The sequence below is a fragment of the Octopus sinensis genome, linkage group LG4, assembly GCF_006345805.1.
Source record: "Octopus sinensis linkage group LG4, ASM634580v1, whole genome shotgun sequence".
NCBI classification, from domain to species: Eukaryota; Metazoa; Mollusca; class Cephalopoda; order Octopoda; family Octopodidae; genus Octopus; species Octopus sinensis.
This window is the reverse complement of record NC_043000.1, coordinates 119,543,062-119,565,414: the sequence shown is the minus strand read 5'-3', so window position 1 is coordinate 119,565,414 and position 22,353 is coordinate 119,543,062. Positions and strand designations below refer to the sequence as shown.

At 39.0% G+C, this 22,353-nt stretch overlaps 1 protein-coding gene and 1 pseudogene across 2 annotated transcripts in view; one reads left to right on the top strand and one right to left on the bottom strand.

The window, feature by feature from the left end:
- LOC115210692 (kinetochore-associated protein 1) overlaps positions 1 to 22,353 on the top strand; it is a 115,998-nt gene that overhangs the window by 44,720 nt on the left and 48,925 nt on the right. For both annotated transcript variants that reach the window (XR_004998850.1, XM_036502411.1), the window contains exons 26-36: positions 48 to 151; positions 2,407 to 2,515; positions 3,504 to 3,641; positions 5,181 to 5,300; positions 6,657 to 6,732; positions 7,539 to 7,603; positions 8,716 to 8,823; positions 11,329 to 11,354; positions 13,798 to 13,899; positions 19,096 to 19,289; positions 20,785 to 20,882. Coding sequence is in view for 1 of the 2 variants with exons in the window: in XM_036502411.1 (XP_036358304.1) it covers positions 48 to 151; positions 2,407 to 2,515; positions 3,504 to 3,641; positions 5,181 to 5,300; positions 6,657 to 6,732; positions 7,539 to 7,603; positions 8,716 to 8,823; positions 11,329 to 11,354; positions 13,798 to 13,899; positions 19,096 to 19,289; positions 20,785 to 20,882 (1,140 nt within the window). In the remaining variant the exon portion in view is untranslated. The remainder of the gene's footprint in view (positions 1 to 47; positions 152 to 2,406; positions 2,516 to 3,503; positions 3,642 to 5,180; positions 5,301 to 6,656; positions 6,733 to 7,538; positions 7,604 to 8,715; positions 8,824 to 11,328; positions 11,355 to 13,797; positions 13,900 to 19,095; positions 19,290 to 20,784; positions 20,883 to 22,353) is intronic.
- LOC115211257 lies at positions 19,992 to 20,110 on the bottom strand (annotated as a pseudogene).

Sequence of the window (22,353 nt, the reverse complement as noted above, 5' to 3'; positions counted from 1 at the left end):
AAAAGTATTTAAAACAAATTTGTTTTTTTGTTTTCTTTTTCTTTTAGTTAAAGATTTCTGCTGTGCTGGAAGTCATTAAATGGGCACCAATTCCATGGTCTGATGGTATTCGCACACTAGTAGACAATACTACCAAACTAAGGCAACCAGAGTGAGTTCTGCAACCCATTTTTCTATCTTTCAGTTTATATATATATATATATATATATATATATATATAAGTTAATCCAAACATGAAAACACAGAGAGAACACAACAACGCGAGGACGTGGAACAAATATAGTATTATTGGATGCTCAGGAAGGGAAGAAAGAGGGTTTTATGTTTCGAGTGGAGCTCTTCGTCTGAAACATAGGAAAAGGAAAGATCCAGAGAAGGGAAGACGGAGGGGAAAAAATCGCGGTCACATTTTGAACATATATATATATATATATATATATATATATACTTTTACTTGTTTTAGTCATTTGACTGCGGCCATGCTGGAGCACTGCCTTTAGTCGAGCAAATCGACCCCGAGACTTATTCTTTGTAAGCCTAGTACTTATTCTATCAGTCTCTTTTGCTGAACCACTAAGTTACAGGGACGTAAACACACCAGCATCAGTTGTCAAGCGATGTTGGTGGGACAAACACGCACACACACACACATATATATATATACATATATACGATGGGCTTCTTTCAGTTTCCGTCTACAAAATCCACTCACAAGGCTTTGGTCGGCCCAAGGCTATAGTAGAAGACACTTGCCCAAGGTGCCACGCAGTGGGACTGAACCTAGAACAATGTGGTTGGTAAGCAAGCTACTTACCATACAGCCACTCCTGCATATATATATATATATATATATATATTATCAATCATCGTCATCATCATACATCTTCCTTCCTTACTGGCATGGGTTGGATAGTTTGACAGAAGCCTGCACCATACTTCTGTGCCTGTTTTGGCACACTTTTTATGGCTTGATGCCCTTCCTAACACCAACCAATTCACAAAGCGGGCTGAGTGCATTTTATGTGGCACTAGCGCAGTCGAGATCAGTTTTGGCATGGATTTTACAGCCTGATGCCGTGGCACTGGCAGGGTCACCAAGTAACTTTACAAGACAAGGAATCTTTGAGAGGAGAGGCAGCATTGGAGGAGGGGATCTTGTCAGATGATGAACTGTTAGTGTGACAGAGACTGAAACAAGTGTCTTAAACATTTTCTATCCTAATGGTTAAGTTTCACTTACTGTGATGACTGCCTTTTTATCGTTCCGGTAACTAATTTGCTATGTAATTAATGTATTTTGTTAAATTACTATCACTCATCAGTTCCACCTGATCCCTTCCGCCATTTCTTCAAAATGGTAAGTAGCCATGTAGCTCCTTTACACTAAGAAACCTGTTCTGTTCCAGCCCTTTTCTCTCATACTTCACTCCTCTCTGCTACTTAATCTCCTAACATAAAGTTGATCCCTTCTCTCCCACCTAGGGTTTGTAATCTTGTCAGCTGCATGAGGTAATTGAGAGTACAAAGCTCTTCCTCACTACCACCTCCCTAGACAGACCTCCAACCTGCCACTGGATTAACCTACCCTTTTCTCTCCAGCTGGTACTTCTATCAGCCGGGTAGACTGGTGCAACATGAAATCTAGTGCCTTGTGCAAAGGTTCAATAGGTCATCTTGTCCTTGTAATCTGACACCCTTGCTATTCTCTCTTATATAAATAGTATATAACTAGCAGAATCGCCCGGCTTTGCTCGGGTTTGTTTCGACCCTTTAGAATTGGAATTTTTGAAAAGTAAAAATTTTGCATTATGTAGTTATTCTCTTTAAGTGAACATTTTTCTGGTTGAAATACACCAAAAAATGGCGACACAGCAGTCAAAAAATCGTAAAAAAATAGGGATTTTCAAAGAAAAAAAGCACCTTTTTGATGTAAATAATTTTTGGTGTTAACATGGTCCGATTTGAATTTTTCTTCTACGGAAGGAAGAGCAAGCCTTCTTCTATCATACTTGCACTTTTGGTCAACTTGTGCCGCAGGGTCTCAGAGGAGATAGTGTTAGTTGAAGGCTACCAAACTGCCATACACAGACAACTTCAGCTTCATATATAGAGAGATTTATAGGAGCTGCAAGTGGCTGAGTCACTGAGGTATCAGACTACCAACGAAAGCATCAGTGGTTCATATCTCATTATTTACATTCTGCACTGTTCGTGGCCTCATCCCTTTACTTTCACTGACCCCATGTGCAACTAGCTGTGAAAAGATGTATCTGGCTCTGAAATTCTTCTTTCAGTAATCTTGTTATGTTTTCAGAATAAATTTCCTCCAAAATATCAAAATCATTCCAAACTTCTGCTGTAACTTCTCTAGGACCTCCTGTGACAGTTCTTTCTTTTCATATACAGAGTAGAGTCCATTAAAATACATGCCAAGCTTGTGGAGCTGAAGTTGCGTCTTGCAAGATATGATCTGAAAGGAATCGATGTTCCCACTCCAAACACAGAAGAAGCTCTGGTAAATTTTGTCTTTTCTCAAAAGTACTTTCTTTTTTTTCTGCTCCTCACCTCAAATGGTTGTTTTAAAGTGATATAAATATAGAGAGGGACCTGGAAAAGGTGATGTTATGGTAACCCCACCTGTAAACACTGTTTTGTAGTTGGTGTTGACTTGCTAAACCAAGTGTTATAAAAATATCTTATTTGAAAAAAAGAAACCTTGTAAGGTTTGGCAACAGTAGGTGCATCTTGCAATGCAGTACTGCCAAAAGTCTTTGCATGTCCAAAGCATAATCATCATTTAACGTCCGCTTTCCATGCTAGCATGGGTTGGACGATTTGAGTGAGGGCTGGCGAGCCAAATGGCTGCGCCAGGCTCCAATCTTGATCTGGCAGTTTCTACAGCTGGATGCCCTTCCTAAAGCCAATCACTCCGAGAGTGTAGTGGGTGCACGAGGGCCAGTCAGGCGGTACTGGCAACGGCCATGCTCAAATGGTGTTTTTTTATGTGCCACCTTGCACAGGAACCAGTCCAGCAGCACTGGCAACGGCCTCACTTGAATGTTTTTTCAAGTGCCAGTAAGGGGACGCTGGTAACAATCACGCTTGAATGGTGTTCTTAGCGCTCCACTAGCACGGATGCCAGTCATCGAATTTGATAAAGCATTTTTATCAATTTGTCCTTAATGCCCATGCTTGTTTTCTAACTTTTAATTAGCCTTTGTTTTATGTTCTGAATAGTGTAAAGCTTTCCTGCCATATGACCCCCAAGTCTTATGAAAATATTGAAAAGAAAAAATTGAGAATGTGTGTCGTATAAGATGCATGGACATCAAGGAGATATATCCTGTGTATCACATGATACAGAGAATTATGTAAAGATTAATAACACTCATACAATCCATGCTAGCATTAAAAAAACAAATGTGAAAACAATGATGTAAATGGTTAAATCTTATCTTAGCTCTTTATTTTTAACCAGTTTTTATAATGTTCCATAATTCCAGCAATTCGCCAAATACATTCTCCGCAGAGATCTGCCTGAAAGTATGGATGATGCTCTACATATTTTGAAACCAGCTGACAACTGTATGAAAAGAGAGCTCTATGTTTTCCGCTTGAGACAGTATATGGTGAAAGATAAGGTAAGGATGGTCTTATTATCGACCACATTTGGTTTTGCTGTTGTTGTTTGCTTCCATTAATATTCTGTTAGGTGTGTAATGTCAAGTTGTATTAAACCCGGAGTAAAGGTGAGCTGGTAGAATCGTTGGCATTTCAGACTAAATTCTTTACAGTATTTCTCCTGGATCTTTACACTCTGAGTTTATATCCTGCCAAGATCAACTTAGCCTTTCATGCCTTCAGGGTTGATGAAATAGAGTACCAGTCAAGTACTGGCGCTGATATAATGAACTGGAACCCTGCAGTGGACTGACATCTTGTGGAGAAGGTATGTTGTGATTTCGGTCACTTATACACTGTGGAATCCAGGTAACTAGACTTATGTGTCCCGGGGCTCAAAGCTGGGCATAGAAGAAAGAGATGTGCTTAGGGAGGGTGACTGGGGTTTAATCCTTTAACACTTCAACTCTCTGTACTCTTTTCAGTCATTTGACTGTGGCCATGCTGGAGCACCACCTTTAGTCAAGCAAATCAACCCCAGGACTTATTCTTTGTAAGCCTAGTACTTATTCTATCGGTCTCTTTTGCCGATCTGCTAAGTAAACACACCAGCATCGGTTGTCATGCGATGTTGGGGGGAAAAACACATAAACACACACACACACACACACACACATACATATATATATATATACACACACATGACAGGCTCTTCTGTTGATCAAATCAACTGGAACCCTCATCATCATAACTGACGGAGTGCCAGAGAGCTCAGCCAATTATCACAGGTATCAGATGCAACAGTTTTGTGGCTGATTAATCACAGTTCTATATTTGTGTCTCGATTATTAACTTAATACTGTTGTAGTAGTTTTAAAGGTGTATCAGAAGGTGTTGAGGTAGACAGAGGCGATAGGCATGTGGATGCCTTCAAAGTAAATAATTCAATGACATCGATTTACAGTTTAAATAATTTATTTACTGTACTTGCATTATTTGTTGGTGTTCACAATTCTTCACTACATGTATTTGTTGTCAACTGCTACAAGTTGAGAGGAATAAAAACCGGGTACATCTGTGTAAGTAATGTGTTAGAACTGAAGATGTTCTGAGTCTGTGTGCGTGTCATTCGTCTGAGAAAGTAGGAGACTCTCATGTGTTGTCTCTTCGTCCGGAGCCTTTCTGTTTCTGCATCCCGAACTTTTCTCGCACTCTCTGTCTTCTGCATCCTAGGCCTTTGTCTGTCCCTCTGCTGACCACGGTATTTATAACAGCTGTGGCAGCTAGAAGGACAGATATACAGCAGGTCAGCTCCTGTCCATTTTAACTTCACCTGACATGGCTGAGGTCATAGGTGAAAGGGAAGTGATTTATCATGTCTTGACAGGACAAAGAAAATTCCTTTTGCACCTGTTGATTGTGGTGGTTCAGACGAGCAAGAATCCTTAGATTTGGTTTCGAATCTAAGCTTGGAGAAAAGAAGTATTAGTTTTTACACTGTGTTCAAAACATGCTTACTTTAAAATATTTTCTTTTTTTTTTTTTTTTATGGTAATTAGTTGAAAGAATGCTTTGATCTGCTGAAGTCTCTGGAACCAGAATTGTCCAAATCTTGTGCTCAACGGCTCTTGGACTACTGTATTATTGATTTGGATGAAGAACCGATTTTTGATGAGGCGGTAAGTAACCACCCATGGTTTTACCTTTCGTAGACATTTATCTTGCATTGACTTCATACTAATTCTCTCTATTAACCTACTGTTTGTCTTTGTTTCTTTATCAGTCCGACATTTCGAGCAAACATTATTTGGTAGATTGGCAGGTGGTGAATTAGCAGAATTGGTAGAATATCAGATGGAATGGCTTAACCCTTTAGCATTCAGATTACTCTGTCAAATATAATGCTTTTTCATTCACATCATTTTGAATTAATCCTCCATTATCTTGTAGCTCTGAGAATTTGATGATGTGATGGTAAAAGCACCATCCGTTCGTGGCCGTTCGCCAGCTCTGTCTGGCACCTGTGCAGGTGGCTCGTAAAAAACACCCACTACACTCGCGGAGTGGTTGGCGTTAGGAAGGGCATCCAGCCGTAGAAACACTGCCAGATCTGACTGGGCCTGACGAAGCCTTCCAGCTTCACAGACCCCAGTTGATCCGTCCAACCCATGCTAGCATGGAAAGCGGACGCTAAATGATGATGATGATGATGGTTTATTTTGAGGATGTCATTGTAGGATATGATTTGAGGGGCCAGATCTTGATGGTTTGAACATAAAAGAAGTAGAAAATTTGGGCCGGTTTAAATGCTAAAGGGTTAAAGGGTTTTGTTCTGCACACTGATTTGAAATCCATCTGAAGTCAACTTTTGCCTATTGCCTGTTTTGGAAGGGCAAAGCTGACTGGGCAATGAACTTCTTTTTTTTTTTTTTTTGCGACGGTACTTTCTGACACTGGACTGGAGGCAACTTTGGCATATTTTCTGCAGATGGCTGTCCTTCCTAACAGACAACCATTTTACAGTCTGTACTGGATGCTTTTTCTGTGTTACAGGCACTAATGAAGTGTCACCAAGTAAGTTGTAAGACAGAGAATGAAGGGTGAGGGGAAAACACACCTTAAATTGTGTGGCTTTGTGTCGGGTGTTAAATGGCTAAAATACAATAGTAGGACAAGCACAGATGCCTTGCTGTTGAAAAGATATATGGCTACCCCACATTATATAAGGGTACATGAGAGAAGCTGGGAAGAAGATGTGGTAGTGTTGGGATGCTAGGGAAAGCTCTCAAGGTATGGTTTCAGTATTTAATTTCTTACAAAAATCAGTGTCTTTCTCAATATCCATCGCCCCCACCCATCCTGTCGCATAGTACACCTTTGACGTTTGTCACCACTGCCAAAGGGAGCTACCATCCAGTTTAAGAACCACTTTGTTTCTGTTGTGTCATGACACTTATTATTTTTAATAACGTATTGAAGAAAATATTTGTTCAGTCAGCATGGAGTAATATTTTGCGTGAATTTTAAATTTGCAGAAGACAAACCAAAGCAAAAAATTGGCCATTGCAACTGGAAAATGTTTGATTGAATGCCTAAAACTGCTCACAACAGGTATGTAAATCTTCTCATCTCTCTTCTCCTCGCTGTTGAAAGGGACCTGAATTAAGTCTCTTTCTTCATTAATTAACATTTGTTTGATTTTAAAATTAACTATATCGCAGTGTTGGGTCACCATTGAATATTTTTTTTATACAGGCGCAAGTGTGACTGTGGTCAACAAGTTTGCTTCCCAACCAAGCTGAGCCCCACTTTAAGCAAGTGCCCTCTATTGTACCCCCTGGTTGACTAAAACCTTATGAGTGGATTTGGTTGACAGAGACTGAAAGAATCCTCTCTCTCTCTCTCTGTACATGTCTCCCTACCTTGGCATCATGTTTGTTATAAATGAACATCATTCATTTCAATATTCAGCCGGTGGTATGTAAAAAACGCCATTCAAGTGTGGTCGATGCCAGTACTGCTTGACTGGCCCTCGTGCCAGTTGCATGTTAAAAGCACCCACTACACTCTTGGAGTTGTTGGCATTAGGAAGGGCATCCTGCTGTAGAAACTCTGCCAGATCAGATTGGAGCCTGATGCAGCCTTCTGGCTTGTCAGTCCTCAGTCAAACAGTCCAACCCATGCCAGCATGGAAAGCGGATGTTAACGACAATGATGATGCAGAAAAGTTTGGTCCTGGGGAGCATTACCACGTAATCTTGCTTGGAAACAAGTTAGGGTTGATGGCAGGAAGAGCATCCAGCCATTCAAAATGTGTCTCAGTAAACCCCGGCCAACCCATTCAAGCATGGAAAAGTACTCATGAAAACAATGATGATTTAGTGATTAAATTTCTTTTGTATTAATTCGATTTTCAGATTTCCTTGAAACGGAGACTCTTGCTGAGCTTAAAAAAGATTTCGGGCATCTACAATCTCTGCAAGTAAGATGTTTATCTATCACTATATTTTATTTCAACTATTTTGTGAACTTGTCTTTTAATATAGGAATTGGTTTCTACTGTCACCTGTATTTTACACTAATTTCTAAGTTTGTCACCATGATTAAGTCACCTTCACAGTGTTTCCAATTGTTGGATCTCAGAGTCTTTGGTGATCATTCATCTGTACAATTAGACAAATTACATCTCAAAAATATGAAGTTGCTTCTTAAACCTTTTAGCCTTTAAGCCAGCCATTTCCAGGCCAAATATTCTTCCCTGTTTTTTGTTTGAATTAGCTAGGTCCAACCTCTCACACCTACCCTTCAATGTCATTATAAAAGTAAACAATCAAGGGTGCTGGTGCCATGGTAAGTAGGAAGCACTGGTACAGAGGCCACATAAAAAGCACTAGCGTGGGGTGCCATGTATGTAAAAAGCACTGGTGCTAGTGCCGCATAAAGAGCACCCGGTATACTCCTGTCAAGTGGTTAGCATAAGGAAGGGCATCCAGCCATAGAAAACATGCCAAAACAAACGATTGAGCCTGGTGCAGCCCCCAACCTTACCAGCTCCTGTCAAACTGTCCAACCCATTCCAGCATTGAAAATGGACATTAAATGATGATGATGATGACATCATTGAACTTTCAAAGTTACAAAATAATTCTTGATGAATTGAAAACAATGCATATTAATAAGTATTACGTTTGGAAGAGTCATCTGAATGCTAAAGGGTGAAGCTAACATGGACCGATTTGAATTTTTCTTCTACGGAAGGAAGAGCAAGCCTTCTTCTATCATACTCTCAATTTTGGTCAACTTGCGCCGCAGGGTCTCAGAGGAGATAGTGTTAGTTGAAGCCTACCAAACCTGCCACACACAGACAATTTCAGCTTTATATATATATATAGATATAGATTAACTAATTTGTCAACCAGTCTGATTTATCCAACTGTGTTGGAAGCCCATTAGAGAGACTGCTATTCCTGTTGGGTTCCCTTTTTTTTTTTTTTCTTTCTATTTTTATTGCTTTATTCGTAGGATTTCTGCTGGTTTTTCTGTTTTGCAAGATGTCTTTCACCTGAACTTCCTTCTACTGCTTGTTATTTTCAGGTTGAGTTTCACTTGTATCCCTCCTTTCACAAATTTCAAAAGCCTCATTTCAGAGAGATGATATTGTGGGATTACATCAACACAACTCTACCAGAATTTAACATGGAAGTAAGTGCGTTTTTTTTTTTAAATCATCATCATTATTATTATTATTATTATTAGTGAGTGAGAGTGCAGTGCATGCCATAAAAGTGACACAAGGGAACAAATATACAAAGTCCAGTATACTCATCATGACTACTCGTCTGATTAGGGTACACCAGGCACATGCATCACAACCATATGTGCGTAACACCATCATCAACATTTAATGTCCGTTTTCCATGCTAGCATGGGTTGGATGGTTCGACCAGCGTCTGGGAAGCCAGGAGGCTGCACCAGGCTCCAGTCTGATCTGGCAGTGTTTCTACAGCTGGATGCCCTTCCTAACGCCAACCACTCCGTGAGTGTAGTGGGTGCTTTTTAAGTGCCAGTGGAGGCTGGCAAAGACTACAATCGGATGGTGCTTTTTACATGCCACCGGCACAGAAGCATGGTGATCTTATATCAAGATAAACAGTGCATGACCTTACAGATGGAGCCCACTTAGAATTTTCTTCAGGTCAAGTAGCCTATCCCACTCAAAAGATTCCTGAATAAGGATTGTTTAAGGAAACACCCATGTTTCCAGTGGTGAATTATCCAAATCCCAAAGAATTCCTCTTAACACGTGACTATGATGCTCCCCCACTACTTCTGCTCGTGATCAGAGATGCACATATCATCAGCCACTAATAGACATGCTCAACTGGTTGAAGTCAAGCAAATCTGTGGTATTGAGCAGAATATTTGCTGTAGGCCATCTTTTATACCAAGACAAAACAATGTACATGATAACGCTCCCAATCAGTTAAGATCAGAAGCCATGAGAGCCACTGCCTAGTATTGCATCAGGGCATTTATTTTTATTATTATTAAGATGGCAAACTGGCAGAATCATTATCACACCAGGCACATTCTGAGTTCAAATTCCACCAAGGTCAACTTTACCTTTCATCCTTTCATGATTGGCAAAATAGGTACCAGTTATCCACTGGGGTCAATGTAATTGACTTTCCTACTCCCATCAAATTTAAAACCACCATTATTATTGTCTGAGAGTGGTTGGTGTTAGGAAGGGCATCCAGCTATAGAAACCATTGCTAAATCAGACTGGAAACTGGTGCAGCTCCCCAGCTTACCCGTTTTCAGTTGAACCATCCAACTCATACCAGCATGGAAAACAGACATTAACCCTTTCGATACCAACCCAGCTGGAACCGGCTCTGGCTCTGAGTACAAATGTCTTGTTTTCATAAATTTTGAATTAAAATCTTCCACCAAACCTTAGTCACAATTTATGTTCCTAACACTAGCTGAATGATAACTAAGTTATTTTACTAAATTCTTTGTTTATATTTAAAGTAATTGAGAGAAACACAGAGCATCTCAAAATAAATATGGTAACAAAAGGGTTAAAATATATAATAGAGAAACAATTCTTAACCCTTTCGATACCAACCTGGCTGAAACTGGCTCTGTAGTACAAATGTCTATCTTATCTTAAGATTTGAATTAAAATCTTCCATCAAACCTTAGTCACAGTTTATGTACCTAACACTAGCTGAATGATAACTAAGTTATTTTACTAAATTCTTTGTTATATTTAAAGTAATTGGGAGAAATACAGAGCATCTCAAAATAAATACAGTAACGAAAGGGTTAAATAATGATAATTACGTCATCACTGTTGTTATTTCCATTTCACTTCTCAGAGCTCTTGATTTCGCTTGCCCTGCTTAATTCTATAAGAGCAGACAACAATCTGTTGTCAAAGATCTCATGGGGTCTCTTTCCATAATATTTAACATCCGAGTACCAATCTCAAAATCCTCACTGTCTTCAATAAATTAGTTTTTGTGAACATGCTCTACCCTCATGGCGATCCCAGTTTCTCCAACATATTTCTCAAACCTGGTTGTTAATGCTCCCAGTGCCCCTACAGCTACTGTAGGGTTGACAGTTAATTTCTATATTATTATTATATTATTATGAAGGCAGTGTGCTGGCAAAATCATTAGCACCAGGCAAAATGGTTAACGGAGAGCTGGCAGAAACGTTAGCAGGCCAGGCGAAATGTTTAGCGGTATTTCGTCTGCCGTTAAGTTCTGAGTTCAAATTCCACCGAGGTCGACTTTGCCTTTCATCCTTTCAAGGTTGAACCCGTTTGTCTGTCCTAGTTTGTCCTCTCTGTGGGTAGTAAAAAATAAGTATTTCACCCATCACTACATTCTAAATTCAAATTCCAATGAAGTCAACTTTGCCTTTCATCCTTTCAGGATCAATAAATTAAATACCAGTAAAACATTCATTCTTTTTGTTCAATACTATTATACATCATATATATACACATGTACACACACATGACCATATTCATCGACTTGCATTTACCAAATCCACTCAAGGCTAAACCATGTATATTTCTCCTCTCTTATCGTTTTGCCACAGCATCACTTCCATTCCATTCTAATATTACTACTTTACTTCCATGTTTTCTAAACACCATAAATTAGTACTTTACTGTTTTATTTCCAGCCTGAAATGGAATGCAGGTTGTGCAGGTAAATAACATTTATCATTGCTTGGTCTATTTCCTTACCGACTTTAAAGGTGGGGTTTGTTCTTTGTTTTTGTTTGGCTACTTTAGTATTGTGAAGGCCTAGTGGTTAGGGTTATAGTGGTTATGTGTGTGTCTCAGGTGAACAGATGCAAAAGGAATGTGTATGTCTTTGAAGTAAACAAATGAGTGAATCGATTAATAGTTAAAAATAATTTATTCACTGGGCTTAATTTATCGTTGGTACACATAATTCTTCACTACATGCAAAATGTTGACAACTGCCATGAGTTGCTAGAAATAGAAACAGGGTACATCTGTAGAAGTGCTGTATCAGAAATGGATATGTTTGTGTGTGTGCGTAGTTCATCTGAGATCAGTAGTCTACGGTGGAACTTGAAACATTTCTCTCGGGTTTCTACTGTCATTCAAAACCTGTCATCATAGACCTTTCTCATTTGCCTGCTAGGCCTTTCTCCTCTCTGTCTGTCTGTTGGCCACTGTATTTATAATAATCGTGGCAGCTAGAAGGACAGACATACTGCAGCAGAGTTTCTACCTAAATAGGTCAGCTCCTGTCCATTTGAACTTCACCTAACATAGCTTAGGTTGTAGGTCAAAGACAGGACAAAGAAAGCCTCTTTTTGCACCTGTTGATCGTGGTGGTTTGGACGACCGAGAATTCTTAGATTCGGTTTCGAATCTAGGCTTGGAGAAGAAAGTGTTGATTTTTACAGGGTGTTGCATCCATGATCACTATATTCGTCATCATTGTTTAACTCTGCTTTCCATGCTGGCATGGGTTGGATGGTTTGACTGAGGACTGGCAAGCCAGGAGGCTGCACCAGGCTCCAATCTGATTTGGCATGGTTTTCTACCGCTGGATGTCCTTCCTAACACCAACTACTCCGAGAGTGTAGTGGGTGCTTTTACATGCCACCGGCATGGGAACCAGTCAGGTGGCACGTAAAAAAGCACAAATGGTGCTTTTTTACGTGCCACCCAGACCGAGTGGCATGTTGTGTTCCTAAGCAATTCAATATATTTCATGATGCTTCAGTTCGTTCAGTTGTAAATGGGTACCCCTGCAACATATTAGCTTTCTTATCCAGCAGGGTGACATCATTAAAAAGCTAAAATGATGCAAAGCGCATTGTGACCAGCGAGGTGTAACACCCAATAGTCTGGTCAATCACATGATCACTTCAGTATTATACAATCCAGAACCGAAGGAAACTGGTAAAAATCAATCAACATAGAGAAGTTCAAGATATGTGTAATGGTTTGAGACACTTTGCTTTTTGTCTAAGGATAAGGAGAGAAGTAACGAGGTGTGGGGGAAGAGATAGGCTCAGGGAAAGCACACACTTTATGGAACCATGTTCACAAGGCTTGGCTAAACACACCATATATGTTCTGGGGTGTACAACCCATCAAATCCTCGCTACCATCTTCTGTTGCTTAATCCCCCTTACCTGTTTTTCTTTTTCTTTGTGTCTTTGGTGGGTTAGTTATGGGATTTTTGTTCTTGATAACTCTTTCACTTGCACCAGTCATTTGACTATGGCCATGCTGGAGCACCACCTTTAGTCGAGTACATTGACCCCAGGACTTATTCTTTGTAAGCCTAGTACTTATTCTATCAGTCCCTTTTGCCAAGTCGCTAAGTTACAGGGACGTAAACACACCAGCATCGGTTGTCAAGCGATATTGGACACACACACACACACACATATATATATATATACACACACACACACATATATATATATATTATATATATATATATATATATATATAATATATATATATACACACACACACACACACATACATATATGCGACGGGCTTCTTTCGTCTACCAAATCCACTCTCAAGGCTTTGGTCGGCCTGAGGCTATAGTAGAAGACACTTGCCCAAGGTGCCATGCAGTGGGACTGAACCCGGAACCATGTGGTTCATAAGCAAGCTACTTACTACACACCCACTCCCATGCCTTTGAACCTTTTATACTTTCAATGTCTTTTTCTTTCTTTTCTTCCTATAAAAATATGTTAATTAAACTGAATATAAAGTGGGACAAAAAGCAAAACGCTTACGAAGTCTAGTTTTTCTTCAACATTTTTGTTTTTTAATTTGTTGCATGGATTCATTTGTTAAATTGTAAATAAAGGAATTAAGAATAGTTCCCCCCCCCCACTCCAGTAATAGTTGCCAAAGTCTTCAAAGTATTGTTGTTGGGTATTTTGCATATCCTACGAAGGGTTGGCATCTTGTCCATGGAGGACTACTTGTGTACCATAGAAACCAGGAAACTAGCCCTATGTTCCTTACAGAGCAATGTGGACTAAACCCATGTTTTATACCCACTTGGCTACCCTTATTATAAATGTTGCATAAAGAAAAATGTGTTAGCAAAGTGCTTCTTTTTCCTCTCTTTTTTATAGACTTGCTGATATCTTGAAAATTCCTCAAATAGACTTCCTTTCCCAAATGATCATGAAGGCATTTCAGGGGAAAAATAATAAAGTCTTCCTTCACCTATGCAAGTAAGTTTCTCTTGGGGTTTTTTTTTTTTATTTTCCATGGATCTTGTCGGAAAAAAATGTTTGTCCACCCTCTGATCATCGTTGTTTTAACATCCACTACTCCATGCTTACATGGATCAGACAGAATTTGTTTAGGCAGATTTTTCTATGGCCAGATGGCTTTCTTACCAACCCTCCAAGTAAGATATTTTCTCATGATAGTGACGTTACTCTTTTACTTGTTTCAGTCATTTGACTGTGGCCGTGCTGGGGCACCGCCTTTAGTCAAGCAAATCAATCCCAGGACTTATTCTTAGAATAAGCCTAGTACTTATTCTATTGGTCTCTTTTGCTGAACCTCTAAGTTACGGGGACTTAAACACCAGCATCGGTTGTTGAGCGATGTTGGGAGAACAAACGCACGCACGCACACACACATATATATATATAATAACAATAATATTAGGGAATAAATCCAAACTTACTGGGAAAAATTAGATTTAGGATTAAATCCAATTTTATAGTATAATTTGCCTAATAGTAGTTTTATCTCTAATAAATATATATATATATATATATATATATACATGCATGCATGCATACATATGCATGCATACATATACATGCATACATATATATACATATATATACATGCATACATATATATACACATACATACACACATACATACATATACATACATACACATATACATACATACACACATACATACACATATACATACATACACACATACATACATACACACATACATACACATATACATACATACACATACATACATACACACATACATACATACACACATACATACATATACACACATACATACATATACACACATACATACATATACACACATACATACATATACACACACACACACACAGGACGGTCTTCTTTCAGTTTCCGTCTACCAAATCCACTCACAAGGCTTTGGTCAGCCCGAGGCTATAGTAGAAGACACTTGCCCAAGGTGCCACGCAGTAGGACTGAACCTGGAACCATGTGGTTCGTAAGCAAGCTACTTACCACACAGCCACTCCAGTGCCTAACTGTCATATAATGTCAATGTAAAGAGACAGTAACACATACACACACACATATATATAAATATGGATATACAGTGGGCTTCTTTCAGTTTCTATCTTCCAAATCCACACCTAAGGCTTTGGTCAACCAAGGGCTATCATAGAAAACACTTACCCAAGGTGCCACAAAGTTTGTGTTAACCCAAAACAATATGGTTGGGGAACAACCTTCTTGCCATACAGCCATGGACAGAAATCGAAAGACATTGTATGAGAACAATTATGCAGATAAACAAATTAAATATAATGAGTTGGGTTTGATATACAAAATATATGTGTATGTATACATGCAAACAGAAAAAAAGCAAAGACTGGAGATTTTCAGATTATGAATAATCATCATCATCGTTTAACGTCCGCTTTCCATGCTAGCATGGGTTGGACGATTTTGACTGAGGGCTGGCAAACCAGAAGGCTGCACCAGGCTCCAGTCTTGATCTAGCAGAGTTTCTACAGCTGGATGCCCATCCTAACGCCAACTACTCCGAGAGTGTAGTGGGTGCTTTTATGTGCCACCGGCATGGGAGCCAATCAGGCGGTTGTGGCAACGACTTCGCTCGATTTTTTTTTTTTTTTTTTTTTTTTTTTTTTCACTAGGCAATGCTGGTAACGATCCCACTCGAATGGTGCCTCCTACATGCCACCGGCACGGAAGCCAGTTAGCCACTCTGGCAACGATCACGCTCGGATGGTGCTCTTAGCACCCTACTAGCATGGGGCACAAGTGCCAGTAAGGCGAAGCTGGTAACGATCACACTCGAATGGTGCCTTTTATGTGCCACTGGCACATTATGAATAATTAAGTATAACTATAGAGATATTTATATTGATAGATCAAACTTATATAAACGACAGAGAAAATTAAAGGGGAAGTGGTAAGGTGTTTGAAGTCCAACAGCTGTTTCGGTGGGCTCCAAAATCCATTGTAACGTTGGTAGATGTAGTTCACCAAAATATACAGCCAGTAATGGAAGCAAATAAACATTGGACTAATTGAGCCTCTGTCATCAGGGTAGAATAAATAGTTTTGCATTTCAGATCATGATTCAGAGAAGTTTAAAAGTGAAATGTTATGAGTACAGGCATACCTCAGCTTAGGGCGTTCTCGACTATACATCGAGTTTTCAAAAATAACATATGGAAAAATATAAATCAATTTAACCCTTTCGTTACTTACCTGGCCGAAAAATTTTTTGATTCATAATACCAACCCGGCCGTGAGAACCTATTGTTATTTAAATGTAAATTTGAACCCAAATCTCGTTGGTACATTCGTTAAAACATGTGATTTCACTTTGTAAATAGTTGGCTTATAGTATCCGACATTGCTTGAAGTGATATCTCAACTCAGTGAATTTTGAGAGATTTTTTTCGGCATCGATTTTTCTTCAACTTTGAAAATGGATAGGAGTTTCATGTTATCAAGCATTGATTCCGAATTTAAAGCTTTTTCAACAGAAAATAGGGAGATATCGAGAAAAAGAATGAAATGGGTACTAAAGCACGTGGTGTACAAAATAATGAATGATATTTTTTTATCCGAAAGTGAAAGCAGCGCCTTCCAAAGAAACAAAGCGGCGATGGCGACAGCAAAGACATCGGAATGAAGTAAAAAAAACTTTTAAAATGTTTTTATTAGCAATTTTTCTGGGGAGATAGTTTATCTATAGTTTTTCTTAGGAAGCGAAACCGTTAGACTTTTATTTTTTTCAGTATGCTAGTTTGAGGCGATCACTTCGGAAACAAATTTTCGCAGATTGTAAACAAACACAAAAGTTTGGAAAATTTGTGAAGTAAATACTGGGTACTGTTGTGGATTTAGTTTTTATACAGGGAAACTAATGTTAGTCAGCATGGCTTTGGGTACGATGTGGTCTGGAAGTTATTGTTTGAAGTGATCAATGCAGAAACAAATTTACGCAGAATGTAAACAAAACACAAAATGGGGTATCAAATTTCGGAAAATTTGTGAAGCAAAATACTGAGTACTGCTGTGGATTTAGTTTTCATACAGAGAAAATAATGTTAGTCAGCATGGCCTAGGGAACAGTGTGGTCTGGAATTTATCATTTCCATACCATAACCATGGGCGTATATTATTTTTTGACCGATTTCTTTAGTTCAGTCAAACTTGCGGTGGATTCCAGTATTTCAGTTTATTCCACCTTTATGGTACACCTGTTGTGCATTAAATTCAACTGATAAACGATGATGATCTAGTGATGTGCACAATTCTTCTTTATCAAAATTTTGTTGCATACCCATTTGAATATTAGCTGATGATTCATTTTCTATGGTGATGTTTAAACAAAATTTTAATATTTTTACCTTTTGCTCAATTTACCTGGATTTATCTGTAATTAAAGTCACTTTGAGACAAAAGTTATGCAATAGAATTGATTAAGAACCCTTTCTTTAATTATGTTCCAAATATCACATTAATATGTTGATAAGTAAAAAAGTTAGTTATTTAATGAAACAAGCCTAAATTCATGATTATTTTAGAATTTAATTGAAACTCATGAGGGATGTATTTTGGTCAGAAATATAGTAACGAAAGGTTAAGTCATTTTACTTGACTTTACATTTGTCTGCCACAAATATTGGAATCGTAAAATCATTTAAAAAACCGTTAAAAGCACATAAAACCATGTTACTGTGCAATAAATAAGAATAAAAGCATATAAAATCATGTTAAAATATGTACAGTAAATGTTAAGATACTCACCATAAAGTAGTGTAATTTAGTGAACGAAATCCTGAATTCAGTTGTGTTATTGGTCTTTCAGAGTTCATATTGCACTGTAGTTTTAATATCTACCGGTAGGTGGTGTCATCACTTGTGATTCTAGTAATTGTTTTGAATTCAAATTTGTTTACGTCTATTTATTGGCTACTTTCTCATTCATTTGTGACTTTATTTTTTGTCCCCTCCTAGGAAAATTCACCTACTGAAACCGGCTCTGGTCCTGTAGTACAAATGTCTTATTTTCATAAGCTTTGAATTAAAATCTTCCACCAAACCTTAGTCACAATTTATGTTCCTAACACTAGCTGAATGATAACTAAGTTATTTTACTAAATTCTTTGTTATATTTAAAATTAATTGAAAGAAACACAGAGCATCTCAAAATAAATACAGTAACGAAAGAGTTAGAATATATAAGAGAAACAATTCTTAACCCTTTCGATACCAACCTGGCTGAAACCCCCTCTGGCTCTGTAGTATGTCTTGTTTTCATAAGTTTTGAATTAAAACTTTCCACCAAACCTTAGTCACAATTGATGTTCCTAACACTAGTTGAATGATAACTAAGTTATTTTACTAAATTCTTTGTTATATTTAAAATAATTGAAAGAAACACAGAGCATCTCAAAATGAATACAGTAACGAAAGGGTTAAGGAAGACCCTTTATCCCATGTTGTTCCAGTCCATTCAGCTGACAAAAATGATTTGTACCTTTTTTTTTAACAAGTCAGCCTTGTCCACATGTATCACACTGACTCTCCCTAAAAACTACGTTAAGAGCATGCACATTTGTGGGATACTCAGCCACTTGTACATTAACTTCAAGAGCTAGCTGTTCTGTTGATCAGATCAACTGGAATTGCTATCTCTATATATATAAACGGCAAAATGTCTGTCTGTGTGTGTGTGTGCTTTATACAAATCCACAATTTTTCAGTTAGAGGGCTCGCACTTTCTATGGTCATTCAAAACCGTCCAAGGGTGGTCATGCACATCTTCACATTTCCCCAGTCACCCCTGCAAAGCCATTAAAAAAAATCAATAGAAGTGACTTTTTTGCGAATTTTCTATCCAAAACCCAATCAAAATGCCTGAAACTTGATATGCCAATTGAATGCCAGCTAGCTGTATGTGATTGGTCGGAGATTTGGACAGTACTCGTGTGTATGTGCGCACGCACACAGTTGTATATGCATGCACTAGCACTATGACCCGGCATTGCTGGGTCAGAGTGCTAGTATTAAATATTTCAGATTTATATAGTTATTATTGTGTAATCATTGGTTTTTGGGAGGTTCAAAATATGAGACAAAATATGTGAGAGAGATTCTATGAACTTTTCATTTCCTTTGCAGGAAACTTCTAGAGTGTGAAGTCTGTCCTATAACAGCCGAGACCCTTTATGATCTGTGCATGTACCTACTGGAAAACTTAGCTGACACTGAATCTGATGGAGAGGATTTTGAAAAAGAGAATGTGCAGGATGAGTACAATTTACCTGCCATGATTTACAGACTAATCAGCTTAGCTCTAACTTACTGCCATCCAAGTAAGTGGATATTCGAATCTGTTGGAATGTATTTAGAATGAATATGTGAATAATCATCATCATTTAACGTCCGTTTTCCATGCTTGCATGGGCTGGACGGTTCAACCAGGGTCTGGGAAGCCAGGAGGCTGCACCAGGCTCCAGTCTGATCTGGCAGTTTCTACAGCTGGATGCCCTTCCTAACGCCAACCACTCCGTGAGTGTAGTGGGTGCTTTTTATGTGCCACCAGCACAGGTGCCAGGGGAGGCTGGCAAAGGCCACGATCGGTTGGTGGTTTTTACATGCCACTGACACGGAAGCCAGTCAAGGCGGCGCTGGCATCGGCCACGTACGGATGGTGCTTTTTACGTGCCACCGGCACAGGTACCAGTGGAGGCTGGCAACACCCATGATCGGTTGGTGCGTTTTACGTGCCACCGCCATCATTATTTTGATTCTCACTGTTCACTGTGAATATGACAATTTATTAAATTCCTTCTGTAATTTGTAAATTTAAAGGGAGGCTTTTTTTTTCCAGTTTTTCCAGATTTGTAATTAAACTTAACTATACTGTTCTACTGAATTTGTTTTGGGTTTATCGAACAAGTTAACCCTTTTGATGCCAACCCAGCTGAAACCGCCTCTGGTTCTTTAGTACTCTTTTACTTGTTTCAGTCATTTGACTTTGGCCATGCTGGAGCACCGCCTTTTAAAATGTGTGATGCTTACAGCACCTACGTTTCCCAAGCGGTCACCCATCTAAGTACTAACTAGGCTCGACGTTGCTTAACTTCGGTGCTCGGACAGGAACCTGAGCTTTCAATGTGATATGGCCTTAAGCAATAAAAACTTGGAAGGCTTCACGAATCTGCAGGTCATCCTTGTGCAGGGGCCTTGTTTTCAAAAGTTTTGAATTAATTAAAATCTTCCACCAGACCTTAATCACAATTTATGTTCCTAACACTAACTTAATGATTACTAAGTTCATCATCATCATTTAACACCTGCTATCCATGCTGGCATCGGTTGGACAGTTTGACTGAAGACTGCAGCAGGCTCCAATCTGATCTGGCAATGTTTCTACAGCTGGATGCCCTTCCTAATGCCAACCACTCTGAAAGTGTAGTGGGTGCTTTTTCTGTGCCACCAGCACAGGAGCCAGTCAGGCGGCACTATATTTAAAAATCAATTGAAAGAAACACAGAGCATCTCGACAGAAGTATAGTAACAAATGGATTTGATAAATTTTAATATTTGCTCATAAATTGTTGTGGCTAGTATAGTTAAGGGTGAGTGATTGCTTGCATATTACTTTGTGAAGTGTGACAGGCACCTGTTTTCACATAGTGAGGATGATACAAGCATCCTTTCAGAGTCAGAAGTACCAGTTGAGAACTGGTTGAAAAAAATTGTCTTTCCTTCTCTTCAAAACTAATGTCCTTGTGGCAAGGCAAAAGATCAGATCAAAAATCTCTGTTTTGTCTCCTAATTTCTCGTTTGTTCATTATATTCCAGCTTCTCTCACCAAATTCGTCCACTTAGCAAAGACTGCCCGACTTGCTGCAGCAGCAATTCAACAAACCTACATGGTTGAGGACATGTCTCTACCACATGTGAGTTATTACAAGATTTATTGATTCATTTGGGTGTTCTCCCCTCTGTTTAAACCTACAACTGTGAAATTAATTGCAGTAGTTAATTGGGATGATATTAGTCTTATTTCATGCTGTTGGTCTCTAGATCAACCTTGACCATGCAGACCTGTGATCAAAGTAATTCCATCTGTAGTTATCCCATTTTTATAGTTCTGTAGTATGTCTTAAGACAGGTGATTTGTGGGAGATTTAGCTGTTGTTTCTAACAAGTTCAGTAACCACATAGTAGTCCACTTTCTTAGCTCTAAAGCTGTGGTTCCCAGCTGGGATCCATTTAACCCTTGTGGGGTCCATATAAGATTTTGCTTTCTAAAGTTTATTTGCAAGAATTTGGTTGTACTTCTGTAATATACAAAATATTTAAACAATTTTTTAAAACATTTAATTATAAAAATATGATAGGGTTTTTTTTAAATATTGAATGGCCTTGGAAGTCCAGTAAGGTTAAAGTTGGAATCAAAGGGAGTTCGTAAGCAAAAAAAAAAAATAAAGGGAACTGCTTGTTGCAGGTTAGTCAAATTACTTTGCCCCAGCATAGCACCACGCTGGTGTTTAGCAGCAGAGGAATACACATGATGATTTCCACACAGCCAAAGGGTGCGAAAACTGAAAAAATTAGCAGTTGCTGTTGAATGGTGGACAACGTATTTGACCAGTCTGTCAGGAAAGACTTCTTCACACATGTTGGACAGCATAGCATTCCTCTTTCTTACCTTCACTCATCAAAGCAAACTCACCTTCAGACCTGTCACTGTTTGATATCTGGCATTCAACCAGCTATTATCAATCTGTATGGATTTATCATTTAATTACGTACAACAAACACAAGTGGGATTTCATGCACTCCACAACACATTTACTTAGACACTGGTATGCACACGGATTAATTTTCCCTTTTGTGATACCAGTGCCGGTGGCACGTAAGTGAACCATCCGAGCGTGGCCGTTGCCAGCGCCGCCCCGACTGGCCTCCGTGTTGGTGGCACATAAAAAGCACCATCCAACCATGGCCGTTTGCCCGCCCCGCCTGGTAGCTGTGCCGGTGGCACGTAAAAAGCACCATCCAACTATGGCCGTTTGCCAGCCCCGCCTGGCAGCTGTGCCGGTGGCACGTAAAAAGCACCCACTACACTCACGGAGTGGTTGGCGTTAGGAAGGTCATCCAGCCGTAGAAACATTGCCAGATCAGACTGGGTCTGGTGCAGCCTTCTGGCTTCCCAGACCCCAGTTGAACCGTCCAACCCATGCTAGCATGGAAAGCAGACGCTAAATGATGATGGTGATGAATTCTATATTTGCAGACAGGCATTTATTGCTACCTTTTATTTGAAAGCATTTGGCTCTACTGTATTAACTTAGCAGTAATAAAAGTTATATTTGTTAAAACACGAAGACTACATCACCTGTACCTATTGGAGTGATGCCATGC